Source organism: Diadema antillarum, unplaced genomic scaffold, assembly GCF_040938485.1.
Source record: "Diadema antillarum isolate AM-2024a unplaced genomic scaffold, OU_Dant_1.0 seq00002145_RagTag, whole genome shotgun sequence".
Taxonomy (NCBI): domain Eukaryota; kingdom Metazoa; phylum Echinodermata; class Echinoidea; order Diadematoida; family Diadematidae; genus Diadema; species Diadema antillarum.
The window spans coordinates 39,929-57,494 of NW_027272784.1; the positions used below are offsets into that span (position 1 = coordinate 39,929).

At 39.6% G+C, this 17,566-nt stretch overlaps 1 protein-coding gene across 1 annotated transcript; it reads right to left on the bottom strand.

Annotated features, from left to right (window-relative positions):
* Positions 1-464: 464 nt before the first annotated feature.
* On the bottom strand, positions 465-17,182 carry LOC139714042 (scavenger receptor cysteine-rich domain superfamily protein-like). Its single transcript, XM_071625771.1, has 6 exons — positions 17,119-17,182; positions 13,207-13,530; positions 6,009-6,335; positions 2,778-3,122; positions 1,521-1,844; positions 465-895 (listed from the first exon to the last, which is right to left on the bottom strand). The coding sequence occupies exons 1-6, from the start codon at positions 17,180-17,182 to the stop codon at positions 465-467; spliced, it is 1,815 nt and encodes a 604-aa protein (XP_071481872.1).
* Between the last annotated feature and the right edge of the window lie 384 nt (positions 17,183-17,566).

Genomic DNA, 17,566 nt, shown 5'->3' on the forward strand with positions numbered 1-17,566 from the left:
TCTCTGTATCTATCTATCTATCTACCTATCTATTTATGCATATCTATCTCTTTAGCTGTCACTTTCTCTCTCTTTCTTTTTTCTTTCTTTTTCTCGTTTACTTCACCTCATCCATGATACCTGCGACATACCCTTAAATAAGGGTAAAAAAATTGTACAGATGATATACGTGTTATATCAAACTGCACCAAAAGGCAAACGTGTCAATACAAAATGTCAAATTTTCCAGCTTTGGTGTTTGTTTGTTTTTCACTCCTTGATTACTACACCTCATAAACAATTAACCACACGAGTTCGGTATGTTAAAAGACTAAACAAGAAGCTCCGTTAACCGAGTGTCGTTATATAGTCCATAGTTCATTGTTCATGTTTCATCAGTTTGTCTGTAGCAGGGCAATCGACACGTCATTGTGGGTAATGCTCCTCATGAGACACATTTGACAGTGATTTGCCATCCGAGAAATTTACTGAATCGGCACCGCCCCCTTCGAGTTTGCGTCAACAACGGTAGGGACGGTAGTGGCAGATGCCTGTGGCGCCATCATGGTATTCTGCTGTACTGCCGATGGATAGGGGGCATACTGGGTCATGTGAGGAACCTGAACCCCACTGCTGCCCGTAGCGTAGACGACGGCGGTGTAGCTGGGTGGTGGCGCCATGTTGGTAGCAGTGGGCTGAGTCGGGTAGCCCCCTGCACCCTGTTGAGTGGCTGACGTGGAAGTGGAAGTGGTGGTGTTGACATTTCCGCTAATGGCGGCAACAGTTTGGCGGCCTGTCCTCACTTTTCTTTTCTTCGAAGAGCAGACAGCTGATATTAGGATCAGGATGAAACTAAAGGCAACGAGCGAGCTCACCACGATGACAGCAATCAACCATCCCTCCATACTTTCTTCCACTGGAAATATAAATAAAATCTTTCTCGAAATAAGAAGCAAACGGAAAGAGCCAAAACTCGAGTTAAAAAACAACAAGTAACCAAAAAAAAAAAACCCCGTAAGAACCATGTTATGGCCGTTGGTTTTCCAGTGTTTACATGATTCTTCTAACTGATATTTTCCCCGAATGTTACACTTCAATCAATATTATGTTCACACCCTGCCATCGATATCATGGTGTTCCACAGGCCACGTGTAAGAACAAAGACCATAGTTGTAGTTTCTCATTGTCTTTTTTTGTGACAAACAGGAGAAATAAATTTTCGTTACACATTGTCAAAGGACTTCCGCTCATCACTCTCATTGTCAATACTCAGAACGAGTCTTGGGATACGAAACGGTATATACTCTACACACGTTTACGTAGATTTGAACCGTCCTCATCTAACAATTCGCTACATTTGGAAAGCAAATGGGTACTTTTTGAAGTAAGATGTTATCAGTTGTTACTGAACAGTTGTCAACATCATTGTTTAAACCGCTTCGTTGTTGTTATAAAATTTTATTCATTAAAATGTTGCCCTGTGCTACATTAGTATAGTTGGATCAAATAATGACTACTTACTAGATGGCGAAGCTCCTTACCTTCATAGTAACTGCACTCCACTCCAACGTCCTGACTATGATCACACGTGTTGATATTCCACTCGGAGTCCCTCACGCAGGATGACAACTGCGACTCGTACCCATAGCAACCAGGGTCGCTCAAGTGGATGGGTCCGAAACCTGGCGAAGTTGTCACCTTATAAGAGCTGACGGATTCATACCCAAGCTGCCGGCAGACGACTTCCGCATCGTTGTAGCTCCAAGACTCGTCGCAAACGGTGCCCCATTGGTATCTGTGATAGATTTCAACTCGACCCGATCTCGACGTTACACCGCCAACCAGACGCACGTCTCCTTCGCTAGCTGATCAGACGTAATATAAAGCGACGGAAAACAGACGTTAAGCGATTAGCAATATACCAGTAGAGTATACTGTAATGGGTGTAGTAGCTAATGATCAGTAGTTGCTTATCTTAACGGTAACACTTTGTTTCTAACCCATGCATGCATGGTACGTGTGTTCTACAATTCCATTTTACAAGTAAAACAGTAACATGCAGAAAATATCATGAAGCATTTTTTCAATGCTAAACTAGCATGATTATCTGTATTCAAGCCGAAATTACGTTACCGTTCTGCCCAAGTATGGTTGTCATTGAGCATGCGAGCAGAAAATGTAAAAAACGATTGTAAACGAAGCTGATGAAGCACCTGTAGTGCGTAAGTATTTTCATATCCCTTACTTGTTCGCCATCTTTCCTAAATCCCTCTACGTCTGCACATTGTCAACTCTTTGACAATAAGCCAGTTCGGGGTTCCAGTTTGAGCATGAGCAGAAAAAGGTCATTTGTACTGAGAAACAGGTTGGTTTTTAATTTCACTGAGATAAGCATCTGTAATGCTATGATTATTCATGGAATCCTTATAAATGATGCCTGCCAGTACATCCAAAACCTGACAAACGGACAGACAATGAAATAGATGCTGCATTATGTCACTTTGAATTGAATGAAGTGCCTAACCAACTGAGAAAAATGAAAGGTCATTTGTACCCATGTGCACATGAGCTATCTCCGAACTGGCTAATTAAAGAAATAAGCTGATTATACGCGGTTACCATAAGCACAGAGTTAATGCTGATACTATTCTATGCATTGTTTGTTTATGCAGAGGTTATGGAGGTAGATCGCCAGAAAAAAAAAAATATGACAAACTGACGTATGTTTAAGAAGTCGGATATTTAATGAAGTGATATCACACTAAAAGTGATTGGTAAGCGAACTCTAAGAAACGTACCGAATAAGTCGGGAGCTGGAACAACGTATTCCTCGCACTCGACATCGACATCCTGGTAGTGTGTGCAATCGTAAACGTTGCCCCACCCAGTGCTAGGGCAGTCTGTGAGCTCCTCCTCGGACCCCAAGCAGCCTAGGTAGGACAGGTGGATTGGCCCATCTCCATCTTGGACGGTGTTGTAGATATATGAGACGCCCTGGTAGCCGAGCTGGCGGCAAGTGACTTCCTCCTCTGTGCTGTCCCATCCATAGTTGCAGATGGTGCCCCACTGAGAGCCATGGTAGATTTCGACTCTTCCTTTGTAAGCCTTCGAGCCGTCTTCCACACGAATCTCCCCTTCGGAGGCTGTATGTCACAGATATGTCGATATTTCAGTGCCATATCACATCTTATTTTCAGAGAATTTCATAATTCCGCCACTGACATAACTGAGCTAACTTTGGCTTAAAAGCATTTCGAGAAAATGTTGAAAAACTTAATTCACCCGAGCAAATAACGTCCACTAGAATATTGGCCCAGATAGCGCGATAGGGCATTTGGATAAACGTTACGGCCAAAAGAAGTGATAGTGCTACCCAGTATTTGATGTGTATTATTATTCTTCTATGGACTTTTCTTGATCTTGAATAACACATATGAATAAACATAGACATGTGTACAATGATATTTCGTGTTTTCGAGGGTTTTTTTATCTCTCTCTCTCCTCTCTTCTCTAATATCACCATCTCACTAGACGACGATTCCGTATGATCATCAAAAATTGACAAAGCGCGGCGGAACTTGGCTTGATCGCTTTAAATCTTCTCCGTCGTATCTTGAGCGGTTCAGAAGCGCAGACCGTCGCCACCATCGCCATGGAAGTTTTGAACATGTCCAAATCTTCCGTAACGAGGTCGCCGTGGTTTTAGAGGGTATGTTAAAGACACTCAGTCGTGGCGAGTGGTTTGTGCGGCACGGAGACGAACGCAACACGCTGCCTCCCCCATTCTGTATCAAATGTAGTGACCCCCGAATGAGAATAGCGCTGGCTCAATGGGTCAGCGAAAATACGGTAGGCTACAAGAGAGCTCCCTGTGCTCATCTCCTAACCCAAAATGGCTGTCCCAGCGAGCCCCGAGAGCTTCCGAATGGACGCACACTCTCAGTGCGCATGCGCATGAAGAGAGGCCAAAAGAGCCACGCGTCTTCTGGCCTCTCTCCTCCAATCACCGCAACTCGCGGTGACAATATTTGTGTATGATGCGTACACACACACGTACACACACACACACACACACACACACACGCCGCAGCGTCTTCTGGCCTCTCTCCTCCAATCACCGCAGCTCGCGGTGACAATGTTTGTGTATGATGCGTACACACACACGCACACACATACCCTAAAATTTGTCTAAGTGGTAGCATTACACAAACTTCGGTCGTTCGGAGTTTACGTACCATCTTAATGCGCCCCACGAGCGCATTAAAAGCGCCACATTCGTAGCTCTGACTTGGCAGCAACGCGTAAAGTGTAACTCAAGCGCATCGAAAGCGGCTCCCATCGCCTATGAAAATTACCACTTTTACAGCACTACGTAAGAGGAATTGACAAGGAACGAAAAAAAGTGATGCACCAGACCAGGGAGATGGACATGGAGAAAAGCGTAAAAATTCCTTTTTTTCCACGTACACTCAGTGCGAATCTACTATTTGCTTGTTTGTCGTATACTATTGCAAGTCAATAAAAGTAAGTTAAGTTGTGATCTTTTCAAATATATCTTCATAAAATTGGCTCATTGTATGATTAGATTAGTAGTTTTCTCGTAAGCCGGTTATTCAATATTATATATACATTTTATCCTTTTAATTGAATGGATGACTTAACTAATTGTGCAATATTACATTAGGTTCTAACTGATGTGTTCTAGAATTCTAAGATGTAGGGGTGAAACCATATTCTGCATATCAATGTTGGTTTGACACTGACATCTGACTGAAGAAATTCAATCATGAATCCCATTTCATACCCTGATCGCTTGAGATCGTAGCATGGGCCCGGTGTAAACATATTACTGTCGCTCCGATTGTATCACTGTTGTAGCGAGGTCTTGACAAGCGTACGAATATCGCAATACCATCGCTTTGATTGCTGAAGCAACGCGTCTTGGGCTTGGAAAAGCGGCAAAAACGTGACAGCGTCGTAGCATTATCGTTGCACTATCGCCTACAGCGCAGGTTGAGCGTAGAGAAACCGTAGTGTAATCGCCTCGGAGGCCAAAAGTGGAGACGGACGGCGATCTCGCCACGATTTGTTAATTTTTAGTCGTCACAGGTCGCCATGATCGCCATGGTCGTCTTCATAGTGAGATGGGTGCCCAAGACCCCATCTAACTAGGAAGGCGACGATGGTGACCATGGCGATTTGTGACGATTTAACAAATCTAACAAATGTTCGTACGCTTAAGCGGGGTTCCCACTATCGTACGATCTATTACTAATGCCACGATTAGAGATTCGTAACTGATCGTGAAAGTTTCGTTGAATTCGTCTGAAATTTCGAGTTTTAATGATATAATAATTATAGATAATATCAAAGAACCGGCTTACGAGCAAACTACACATTGTATCCTACAATGAGACAATTTTAAGAACATATCTTTGAAAAGATTACAACTAAATTTATTTTCATTGACTTGCAATGGTATATGACAAACAAACAATTCAACAAACAGAGTAGATTGGTACTGAGTGTACGTGGAAGATGAATTGTATGCGCTTTGTTGGTTCCAGTTACACAGCACTGTAAAATTAGTAATTTTCACGGGCGATGGGGGCCGCTTTCGATGCGTTTGAGTTACGCCTAACGCGTTGCTACCCCGTCAGAGTTACGAATGTGGCACTTTTTATGCGTTCGTGAGGCGCTTGTGATACGCTCTAAAACAACGGCGACCTCGCTACGGAAGTTTTGGACATGTTCAAATCTTCCATAGCTGATTGACAGCCAGGGACGTCACCCATGGCGATGGTGGCAACCCTCCGCGCTTCTAAACCGCTTAAGATACGATGGAAAAGATTTAAAACGATTAAGCCACGATCTGCCGCGCTTTATCGTTTTTTGATGATCATAGCGGAATCGCCGTCTAGTGAGGTGGGGATATACGCGAGAAGTCAAAGTCGCTCAGATCTCAGTATTAAAGTTGCATGGGAAAAAATGGGTTATGACCAAGCCTTTGAACGTTTACTTTCTATTACCTTCATGAGTGCATATGACTCCTGCGTCTTCGCTGTGGCTGCAGTCGTTGGACCCCCACGAGTTGCTATTGCAGTCGGTCAGTCTGTCCTCGTCTCCCGTACACTGAACGTTATCGAGAAGAATGGGCGTAGCCCCGGACGCTGGTCCGAAGTAAGCACTTGACTTAGCGCTGACGGCATCTTGGTATCCTAGCTGTCTGCAAGCAACCTGGGCGTCCTCAATATCCCACAAGTCGTCGCACACGACCCCCCACACGCCATCATGGAAGATCTCGACCCGCCCCTGGTGGTTGCCCTTGCTGTTTACCAAACGCACTCGCCCCTCCTCTGAGGTAATGCGGATAAAGCGGGTGAATGAGAGGGAGGGGGGAGGATGAGAGAGAGGGAGGCGGAGAAATAAGAAAGTACAGCAGCCAGATAGATAGAAATCGGCCGAACCCGATTTGAACATCTTCCTCTCCAAGGCTTTTTAGGAATACACTTCACACATACAAAGTCGACAATGACATACACGGACACACACACACACACACACACACACACACACACATAATTGTACAAGAAAAAGACACATGCGGAATTTGCATAGAATGCTTTGTCAATCGTTAAAATCCATTCTTTCAGTGTAAAGCTGGTATCTCACTGAGCGGCGAACGTTTGCGAACGTAGCGAATTTGAGATTTGCCAACTTTTCTGACGAATGTTTGCGAAAAATCAAGGTTCGCTTCTGCCATTAGCGACAGTTAGCGACTTTTAGCGATGTTTAGCGACAATTAGCAACACTTCAGCGAATGCTTGCGAAATTGTTTGCGAGACACAGGTGGCGACTATTAGCGACTGTTAGCAAATGTTAGCGACAATTTTGCAAATGTTAGCAACTGTTTACAAATCCTTTGCGACAATTTGCGAATGTTCTGGGACCTAGAAAAGTACTAGACGATCATGTGTAGTCAGACCCATAAAACGAACGTACAACCTTCCACTAAATTCAGAATCTATTGTGACAACCGTTCAAGATGGATTTCCAGTATTATGGAAATAGATTTCTGCCAAGAAGAGCCTCAACGTGCTGCTATCCTTGAAGAGCTGCTTTGTCAGGCTGCTGCTACAGCTATCGTGCAGCATAAGAGAAAGAAGATAAAGAAAAACAAGAAAGGAAGAAGAAAAGAAAGACTGTTTGGGTCAAAGAGTGGTTGTTGAGGACAGACTTTGGTCAATATGAAAAGTTTTTGCAGCAATATGATGGAGGTGTCAAGAGCTTCAAGAACTTTCTTAGAGTGGAACCTTGCCTGTTTCAGGAGCTTTTATATACTAGTAGAGACCATAATATGTTTACATATTCGCTAGCAGTGGCGAATCAAATAAAAATGTTAGCGACACCGTATTACGACCGTTTGCGAATTCTTACGAGTGTTTTGCGAATATTTGCAACTGTTAGCGAAAATACAAATTCGCAAAGGTTCGCAAAGAAATTTTGAACAAGTTCTAAAGTTCTTTGCGACGAGAAAAACTGTTTGCGAAAATTAAAACCGTTTGCGAACTCTCTTGCAACTGTTAACGAACCTTTCATTTCATTTCATTTATTTCCACATTAAAAACAACAATCATTACATTTCAAGTCATAGTATAGACATATTCATTGTGGGGGACCAATTAAAGCCTTTAAGGCTTGTTGGGAATAGGCCCCAAAGTAAATACAAGACTTTCTCAACTTACAATATATAGAACATAAATGGTGCACAATCAAAGCAGGATGAAGAGGGAAAAAAGAAAAGAGTAAAATACTGGCAGAATATACAAAACCATGTTGCTATTACTTTTGCAACCCTTTTGCAACCCTTTACGAACCCTGGCGAAATCCCAAATTCGCTACGTTCGCAAATGTTCGCCGCTCAGTGAGATACCCCCTTTACTGGTTTTCCTAGAGAACCCTTTTCATTATACAGTGTCTGAATACCAGAAATTGACGGTATCATAATAACAATCCCTGCAACGCACTAAACAAAGATTCGTCATGTTCCATCACGTATTTCTCGTCGTTCACGTTGCAATGCGTTTTCGTTAATTATTGTGATAATCATTACTGTATTAGGGAATTTTTTGAACTAGACAAATGCTAAAAAGACCCCGTAAATAATAAAAGCAAAATAAAACTGAAATTTCTATCATTTTCTTTATCAAAAAATTATCTCTCTTAATTCATGTCTTATTGCCATACCCGTCTCCCATGTTTTGATCGTTCACGATATATGTATGTTTGACTGCGTGAAAAATAATGTCTTCGCATGGTCATGGCCGAGTTTTCTGCTATGGGTGTTTTACTGTGAGTCTGAAGTTAGAGTGAGGGGGTTCGGGATAAGAGCTATGTAGGCTTCATTGGTCAACGTTACTGCCATCGGGGGTCAGTGTTTTCAATTTCTTTATCCAGAAGGATTCTCTATGGAGGATTACTTGGATTTTGTTCTGATTCTTTCGATGCCTGTGATCTTTACATTGTCAACTGAGTAGTCGGGCTGGTTAAAGTGTGTTGTGTATGGAAGGGTTTTTCGCTTGTTGGGTGTATTGTAGTTCAGTAATTCCGATTTAGTGTTGCTGAATCTGATGTACAAGGATGTTTCTGTCTTTCCCACGTATTGTTTGTTACATTTCGTACACGATATCAAATGAATGAGCCAGTCTGACTGGCATTGTATTTTGGATGTGATTGGGAATTCTTCCCTCGTGACATTGCTTTTGAACTTTTTGCCTTCTTTAACAAAGTTGTGAAGCATGCACCGTTTGGCTTCGCATTTGGTAAAGCCGTTTGTGTTGTTCTCATTCAGCTGGTCATTTTTGGGGTCGCCAGAGTATGTTAGTACGTCGCGGAGGGTGCGGGGGCGTCGGTATGCAACCAACGCGGGATCCCAACTATAGCCCAACATAAAGGTAAAACACCCTAATAGATTTCAGGTTAGATATATCGTGATTATTGAGATTTCATTTGTATGTACTGATATAATGTATGATCACAAGATGTAGGAATAAAGTTGAGTATAATAAGTTTATGTGATTTGATATGAATGAAATGTATAATGGTGTATAATGATGAATTTGGGAAAATGCATGAATTTGCGATTTCTGATATGATTATTTCTGACTGTATATTTATATGTAACATAATAGATATTATGATTGAATATTATGATTGTGAAATTCTGTTGATATTTATTGTATGATCACACGATTCATGATTACCGTTGAGCGTCACGAGTTGATCTGATTGGATGTAAATGATATGGAAAATAGTGTATGATGGATTTGTGAATATGATCTTATGATGTTTTAATATGATTATGTTTGATTATATCTGCAAAATAAGAGGTATTATGAATGATTGAATGTTAATTATTGTATTTTTTGAACAGAAGATGAGCACACGGTGCTGGGATGCACGATAACGATACGAGTCCCACGCAGGTAATTTATAGAAACTGTTGTTGTTTATACATCTGATCTAAGAGTTGATATATTTTTAGCAGGGTTAAGGTTATTATATTTCGGTAATATAAGAAATATATAGGATATTATGTTGATTTAGATAGTATTATATCAACCGGAGTTGTGTATGCGTGTGTGTGTGTATGTGAATATGTATATGTGCGTATGTATTTGGGTGTGTGTGTGCGTCTGTGGATGTATGTTCATATTAGCAATGCAAAGAGACATATGAATATGATATATATGTATATGATTCTGTTTGTGATCGTCACGCTAAGAATTATAAGACAATATGATTATTATATGGCAGCATTATGATATAAGAATCTATTTATATATTTTTTGGACATATGATGTTATTCTGATGATGATTTGAGGTTAGATTGGATATTTGTATTGAATTGAATGATTGATTTGTGTATATAAAGGAAATGATATAGAAGATTGGTTAAATATGAAATTGCATTATGTATTATATGGCACATCAGGTTATTCATATAATAATTACTCTGTTGGTAGGTTCTGACGAAGGCCTAATGACGGGCCGAAATCTTGACAAATAAAAGGGAGACTAAGATCGAGAGCAACGTCCCGCCTCAGTCCAATTTCTTTCAATATAATATATGCAACCAACAATGCGGCACCGCGCACGTTCGGGACCCAGGGAACTATCTCTCACATTATATATCTGTACTGACACAACCGTGTCAGTACCAGGAAAATCTAAAGAAGAAGTAGAGAGTAAACTCACCCAGGCATTAAATGAAACCCAAGTATGGATAAGAAGAAACAGGCTAATTTTGAATTTAAAGAAAACGAAAGTAATGTTACTTGGGTCAGACAAAGATTGAATTCTATCCCTGATCAATATCTATCAATTGATATGAATGGGCATGTATTGGAATGCCTGAATGAAGTAAAATGTCTCGGTGTAATAATTGATCATTATTTAGATTTTAAGAAACATATTGAGTTTGTAGCAGCAACAATGAAACAAAAATTAGGGCTTATCGGGAGAATCAAACACTGCCTTAATGATTCTCAATTGATGAAATTATACTGGGGTTACATAATACCCCACATATTATATTGCTGCAATGTATGGTCTGGCAGATCAGAATCTAACTATGGTATTTTAAACAGGCTGCATAAGAGAGCAGCATACATGATAGCGAATTGTTCATGGGAAACCCGCTCTGAGGAGGTCTTCAGAAAACTGAATTGGCCCCAGTTACATCAAATTTTTCATAGGTCCTCCTGCTGTTTGATGTACAAATGTGTATAGAAACTATCTCCTGCTATACTGTATGAGAAATTCTCATTTGTCGACGATGTGTCGTCAAGAGTAACCCGTAGTACAGATAAACTCCTTCTAAGACTCCCAAAATGTCGTATAGCCTTTTATCAAAAATCTTTTGTTTATGCAGGCTCAGAAAATTGGAATAGACTCCCCGAACCTGCCCGCTTCACAAATAGCATAGCATCATTTAAATACCACCTTAAACACACATAAAAGGGGTGCTTAATCCCTGTCCCCGATCAATTGTTGAGCACCCATTCTTGGAGCATCTCATCACCTCTCTTCTCCCATCTTTTCTATAACGTACATGCGCTTCGGCCACAATATTGAAAGGAAGCAAATATTTTATCCCTGTGAGGAGCAGATGTTGCATGATTGAATGAACTGATTTTAAAGTGTGTTGAGGGCAATTAAAAACCTTGTACTGATAATCAATGGGACCCCTGTTTATAACACACATTACCTCGCGGTAGAACAGCGGGATGAGTTGCAGCCGCCTAATAGGAAATACTGAATCATTTCCTTTCCTTTTTCTAGATGTTATTTTGTTTTATCGTATTTCCAGGTGTTTGTACATGTGCGTTCACTTCATTTTTATATTTGACTGTATTACGTGTCCCGTGCTGATCTGCCACAATTATCTATTTTTAAACAAATTGTTTTCTTATTGTTGGTGTTGTTACCGTTGTGGATGTTGTTGTTCATGTTTCATGGATTTTTACGAAAACAGAGCCCTGAGGAAGACCGGCAGTTAGTCTATTCAAATCTGTATGATTGTATGATATTATTTTATTTATATACTTGATGTGTGTGATTACTTTATACTGTTTTGAAATGTAATATTTTATCCTGTTTATATATCTCATGCTGATCAGGCTACTCTGGATAAAGAATTGCAATAAATAAATAGATAAATAAAATATCTATCTATTGTGACGAACTCGCCTTCTCGTCGTGAATTAAGTGAGTGTATTTGACTGTCTGTACAAATGTCTCCGCGAGCCGTGTCAGGATGGCCGAGTAGGCGGGGTTCGTTTTGTTGCAGTTTACAACGATCCCTTTAAATCATTAAAACTACTAGTCTGTACACAGCTACCATGTATTATGTTGTGTCAGAAGCAGCTCACTAACACAAGCGGCACACATACCAAGTTCAGCATCACTTAAAGTATGTCACTCCCAAACGTCACTTGTAGAGGATGTTAAGTTGGTACACTTATTTGTTATCAACTTTTACTACCAACTCTTGCTACCAAGTTCTGCTACCAAGTGTTGTTACCAACTCTTGCTACCAAGTTCTGCTACCAATTCAGTCACGCTAACGTGGAACACCTGTTACCAACTCTGCTACCAACTTTTGTTACCAACTCAGTCACGCTAACGTGGAACACCTTTCACAGCCATATGGTGGCACAGGTATCGTTGATGGCACGGGGTAAAGTGCTGGTATCGCACCGTTACCAACTTCCTCAGGCGACGACTGGAACTTGGATTGGGCATGGACTATGCGACAAGTCACATTACCATTATACCCGAAATCCAATGACGACGACTGGAACTTGGATTGGGCACGGACTATGCGACAAGTCACATTACCAATATACCCGAAATCCAATGACTTGCTAGTTGGTCTTCTCAGGAACATGTACCACTACTCTCCAAGCTGTTGTATCGTGGTAGAACACTCAAGAAGACACAGTGAAGTCAGCATTACAGGAACAGATGTACAGTTCATTACATATAGAAGCAAATAATAACAACACATTGGAAGTGTATCATACACGGGCTACTTGTTGCGGACTATGTCACACAACGGCCACTTTATATGCCTCTCCTCCTATCGCGGAATGAGGAGGCAATCCCGCACGGCCGTGACCATCGTGGAAAATACCCGCACTAGTCGTTCAAATTATTTACAATGTTGGCGTGATTACAAAATTCGTACAATGACTATATGTTTTAACAGTATCTCTTGTACATGGTTACTATAATTCGGCATGTATCATCGGTCTAAACCGGAGTTGGTATTGAAATAATCCAAACTTGCCCATGACAAACAAGTAACCACATATCTAATAATAAATATCAAAACTCATAATAATGCACTACCACATTACAGCATTTGCCAAACGTTCCAATCGTGCCCCCTTTCTATGCTATAGGCACAATCGATCATAACAAATTATAATCGAAACGGTTAAATCGAATCGGTTCCACCGAATTTCGTTACACTATATATATATATATATATATATATATATATATATATGTGTGTGTGTGTGTGTGTGTGTGTGTGTGTGTGTGTGTGTGCGTGTGTGTATGTGTGTGTGTGCGTGTGTTCGTGCAATACATAAAATCATATTTAATTGAAATGAAAGTAAAGAACAGAAATGAGCTCAAACCAATTTGCAGAGTACTCACCAGGATCTGAACACCTCACTCCCGCATCTTCAGAATGATAGCAGTTATGATCGCCCCACCCCTCGAAATCGCAGTCGACCAGCTCTACTTCGCTACCGCTACAGCCCACTTCGTCCATGAAGATGGGCTGGTCGTTTTCTCCGCCGCCGAAATGCGCATAAGTGGTGGCTGCTTCGGCCTCTTCATAGCCTAGCTGCCGACAAACCACCCGCGCGTCACTTATACCCCATGCGTCGTCGCAGACCGTGCCCCACACGGAATTGTGAAAAATCTCGACCCTTCCTTCGTTGGCCTTACTACCGTCCACTAGACGAATACTGCCCTCTGTCATATAAAGTATATAACATAATCATCGGTGACACGATGACGAAAATATTACAGCATTCATCACGAAAAGGGAGTTCATGGTTAGCGCATGTCTCATTTGACCCCTACACCACAGAATTTCAAATAACATGGACATGTGTTGTGATCAAGAATTCCTTGTTGAAGCATGGCATCTTGTTTTAAATCAAAGCTGATAAAATGCATGGAGAGATTTTGCGAAACAGTGTAGATGAGTGGCTTACACCTGAATGTTCTAAATTAATGTTAAACACATACATTGTACTGACATAATTCAGATTCTCTTGGTTGCCCGAGGATTCTTTTCGTTTTAAAGTCGGTGGCAAATACACAGACATTCTCACTTGACCTTTGTTTTGCACATGTGCAAATCACAACCATGAACCCCCTTATTACAGTGTCCATAACCTGTCTTTGCTAACATTTGCGAAGATATTATCATAATTGATTGAAATACATTTCCCACTTTTGATACCTAATAGTTCGAAAACTATATATCAGATAACACTGACAATATTATGAGCAGTAGCTGCCTATAGTGTACAATGTAGTTGGGGTGATTTGAATATAAAAGCATATAAATCAGGGGTGGTTTGAATATGAAGGCATATGAATCAGAGGTAATTTGAAAATGAATGCCTATTAAATCTATGATCAATTTTAAGTAAGTACCAGATTTCGGTCAAATTCGAACCCTCTGCACAAAATAACATTAAACTGTCATCATATCATCATATGTATGCGAATGTGTGCTTTGTATTACATTGACTCTAAACAATAGACATGAACACCACTTTTCAGAGCTCTGCTGACTAGGCTTCTGGTCTCTTGCTCCATGGCATATGAATTCCCACTTGTCTAATATCAATAACTCATGATGGATTGCTCTGGGCAATACTTGTCTGAATTCATGGTAAAGGGTAAGATGCATGCACATGAAAAAGTAAGCATATGTTTTCATGTGCTTGCATACACTACATTTCAGGATGAATAAAGACTAGTTTTGTCACTGGAATTTCTTATGAAATTGTAATAGAGTATTCAAACCCTATGACCACTGCTCAGGACCATTGTCACGGGTGTAAACCACACTCCTATGCACGCCAATGAACCCCTGTGCAAATTTAAAGTCTTGTACAGAGGGTTGAAAATAGAGCAAATTTTGAACCCTTACTTAAAAAAAGCTAATCATGATTAAATGAAACTGATTTTCTTTCATTTACAAATTACCTCCTATCAAATTGTAAACTACTCAGCTATTGCTCAAATCAATGTCAGTGTAATCAAATATATAGTTTTTGAACTATTACGGGTCAAAAGTAGGATTTTTTTATTTATCGTAATCGTAACCATTACGTAGCCATATCATTGATTCTGATTTTTTTCGTGGTGATTATTATTAGTTTATGTGTACTAGAAATGATGATTATGTGTACGGAGGATCTTTACGATTAGCGGCAATTTTAATTTCCATATTCCGTCTGTGATAATGATTACGATGTTAATCATCATCGACTTTATCCATTGCTGTTATAATCAGTTCATAACCATCAAAATCATCATTGATCATTGATCTTTTCTTTGTGATTATCATTAGTGATTATGATTTTGCGTAACAAGGATCTCTACGTTTAGCGACCATTTTATTCAAAATATACTAGTAAACCTAGAAACTAAAATTCTTCAAATACCATGTAAACTGCGACTATGTTAATTAAGTTTAAAGGGATGGTACAGTATTGGTGGAGATGAAAATTGGGCTTTTACTTTTTTGCGAGACACCATGAAAACACTCATGAAATAGTACATATCATACCATTTTAAGAGGAATTCAAAGTTTATTTGATAAAAATCGGATTTGGAATAGCTGAAACATAAAAAAACAAAGTAAAACAAAATGATCGTAATAAAATGTGGGTCCCACACTTATGTAGGATCGCTCTGTTTTGGATATCTCGGCCATTTCAAAACCAATTTTCATCAAATAAACATTGAATCCCTCTTGGAATTACATGCTCTTTCATATTTCATAAGAGGTTTCTCACTATCTCACCAAAAAATGATAAAAACCTGAAATTAAAAAACTATACGATCCCTTTAACGTATTAAACATTGCATTCAGCTAAGGACAACATTGTTTTCTATGACTCTGGCCATTCATATCTTATTATTAGATAGATTCACGAATTTGACCGTTGGAAAAAATAAAAGCGCTTGCCAAATTTGAGTGCAAAATAGGCAGAGTTTGGCAGTGATGACGACTTTTACACCGTCTTATATGGTATCTTGCTTAGATATAATCAATGCTATTCTGCGGGGAAAGCATTGTATTTTCTCCTTCAGGACGAAAAGAACACACAATCGCACATACAAAAATAATGTACTTACTCGATTCATATTTGTGATTCTATCGGGCACCAAAACATAATATCTTTTAAATATAGAAATGGTGTTCCCGGGTCGAAGCTATATCATTTCATTTCATTTCATTTCTTTATTGTCCAAATTATGTATAAAAACATGACATGGAAATTTGATTTTGTCACACATTCATAACACATATTGACAACAGATAAATAACAAATTACATTACATATGAAACATCAAATGAATACTCAAAAGATTCAGGGAACTATTAAAACATACATCACGACAGAGACTGAATAGCGTAATGTGTTGAACGTGCAAAGAGGGGAAAAATAAATATATTTGTTTACTAGTACATACACAGAAAACTATGGAAGAGTCAGTTGCTGCAAGAGGTATATATAACCACAAGTTCTAAAACGCTTTACTTTATACAATCCATCCCAACATCATAATCCATAAATTGTAACACATATTGCACATATTATATACTCCCCCCCCCCCATCCCCATGCACACAGCTAAAATCTGCTTCCTTTCAGTGATGCCTTGACATGCTTGATGTGCACAATCAAACAACTATTGCACATTAACATACAAAAAAAGAAAAAAAAGAAATCCATATACACATATACATCATTATGAATCAACTATGTTTTTTCCGATATACTGTGAGGGATCACAGGATATTTCCATAACAAATAAAAAATATATATTTGTGTTAATACTTCATTTCAGATATCATAAAAACCATTTTTGTTTTTTAAACTTAAACACAGAGGCACAAAATGAACTCATCGGGTGTTTTCATAACATAATATACGCTCAAAATAAAAACTGAAATTAACAAAAATATTTCCAAAAAAAATTGTCGAGCATTGTATATTTTTACCATCTATCTCCACATTCTTTATTTTTTTTTTGGTGATTGTTATGTAACAAATATAAAATACTCTACTCTCTGCACATAGAATAATAATAATTAGAGATAAATGAAAGAAACGTCCCCGAGTGAGAGAGTCTCCTGATGATTTTCCTCGTATATGATGCTTGTCTGTTTAATAGTACATGTACCATATCCACTTCATCTAAAAGTCACTCTCGCATATGGTTGCGAAAGCCTGTCCTGCTCGCGAAATGCAAGAAAATGCCCGATAAGTTTGGAAGCCTACAATTACACCAACAAGAGTATCGAGCTCACCTAGTTCGGCCTGCACTGCTCCTACGACGATCAAGACTAGAAAGGCTCTGAAAATCCTCGCCATTTTGATGTTAGCTTCTTTCAGTACTCTCCAGAACTGGCAGTGGACTAACTGTTCAGACCTCAGCAAGAACTGATGTGGTATAGGAGGAGATGTTTCGCTATGATACGCTATCAACCCGAGATGGGGGGGGGGGGGGGGGTAATGATTTAGAACAGAGTTGATAATTTTTTTTTTTCAGTATGCGCACATCACTATAAATATCTAATCACTTACGTGCCGCTCCCTGTGATTGTACCTGCTTACCGCGATAACCTTTTAGACTTTTGGATTTACGTACTCCTCATGAACGTAATTCAACGTCTGTTTGTCTATACTGATTGGCCTCCAGCAATAATGGCTTTTTTTTCAATTTTCATACCATTTCGCTTATACTTGCAAGTTACA

What these genes read in the sequence shown, in the direction of transcription:
- LOC139714042 (XM_071625771.1), bottom strand. Translation starts at nt 17,182, where the DNA reads ATGGCGAGGATTTTCAGAGCCTTTCTAGTCTTGATCGTCGTAGGAGCA. An exon ending in AGCAGTGCAGGCCGAACTAG is followed by an intron (nt 13,531 to 17,118) that starts GTGAGCTCGATA and finishes TTTATATGACAG; the next exon opens with AGGGCAGTATTCGTCTAGTG. An exon ending in TCCAGCTCCCGACTTATTCG is followed by an intron (nt 1,845 to 2,777) that starts GTACGTTTCTTA and finishes ACGTCTGATCAG; the next exon opens with CTAGCGAAGGAGACGTGCGT.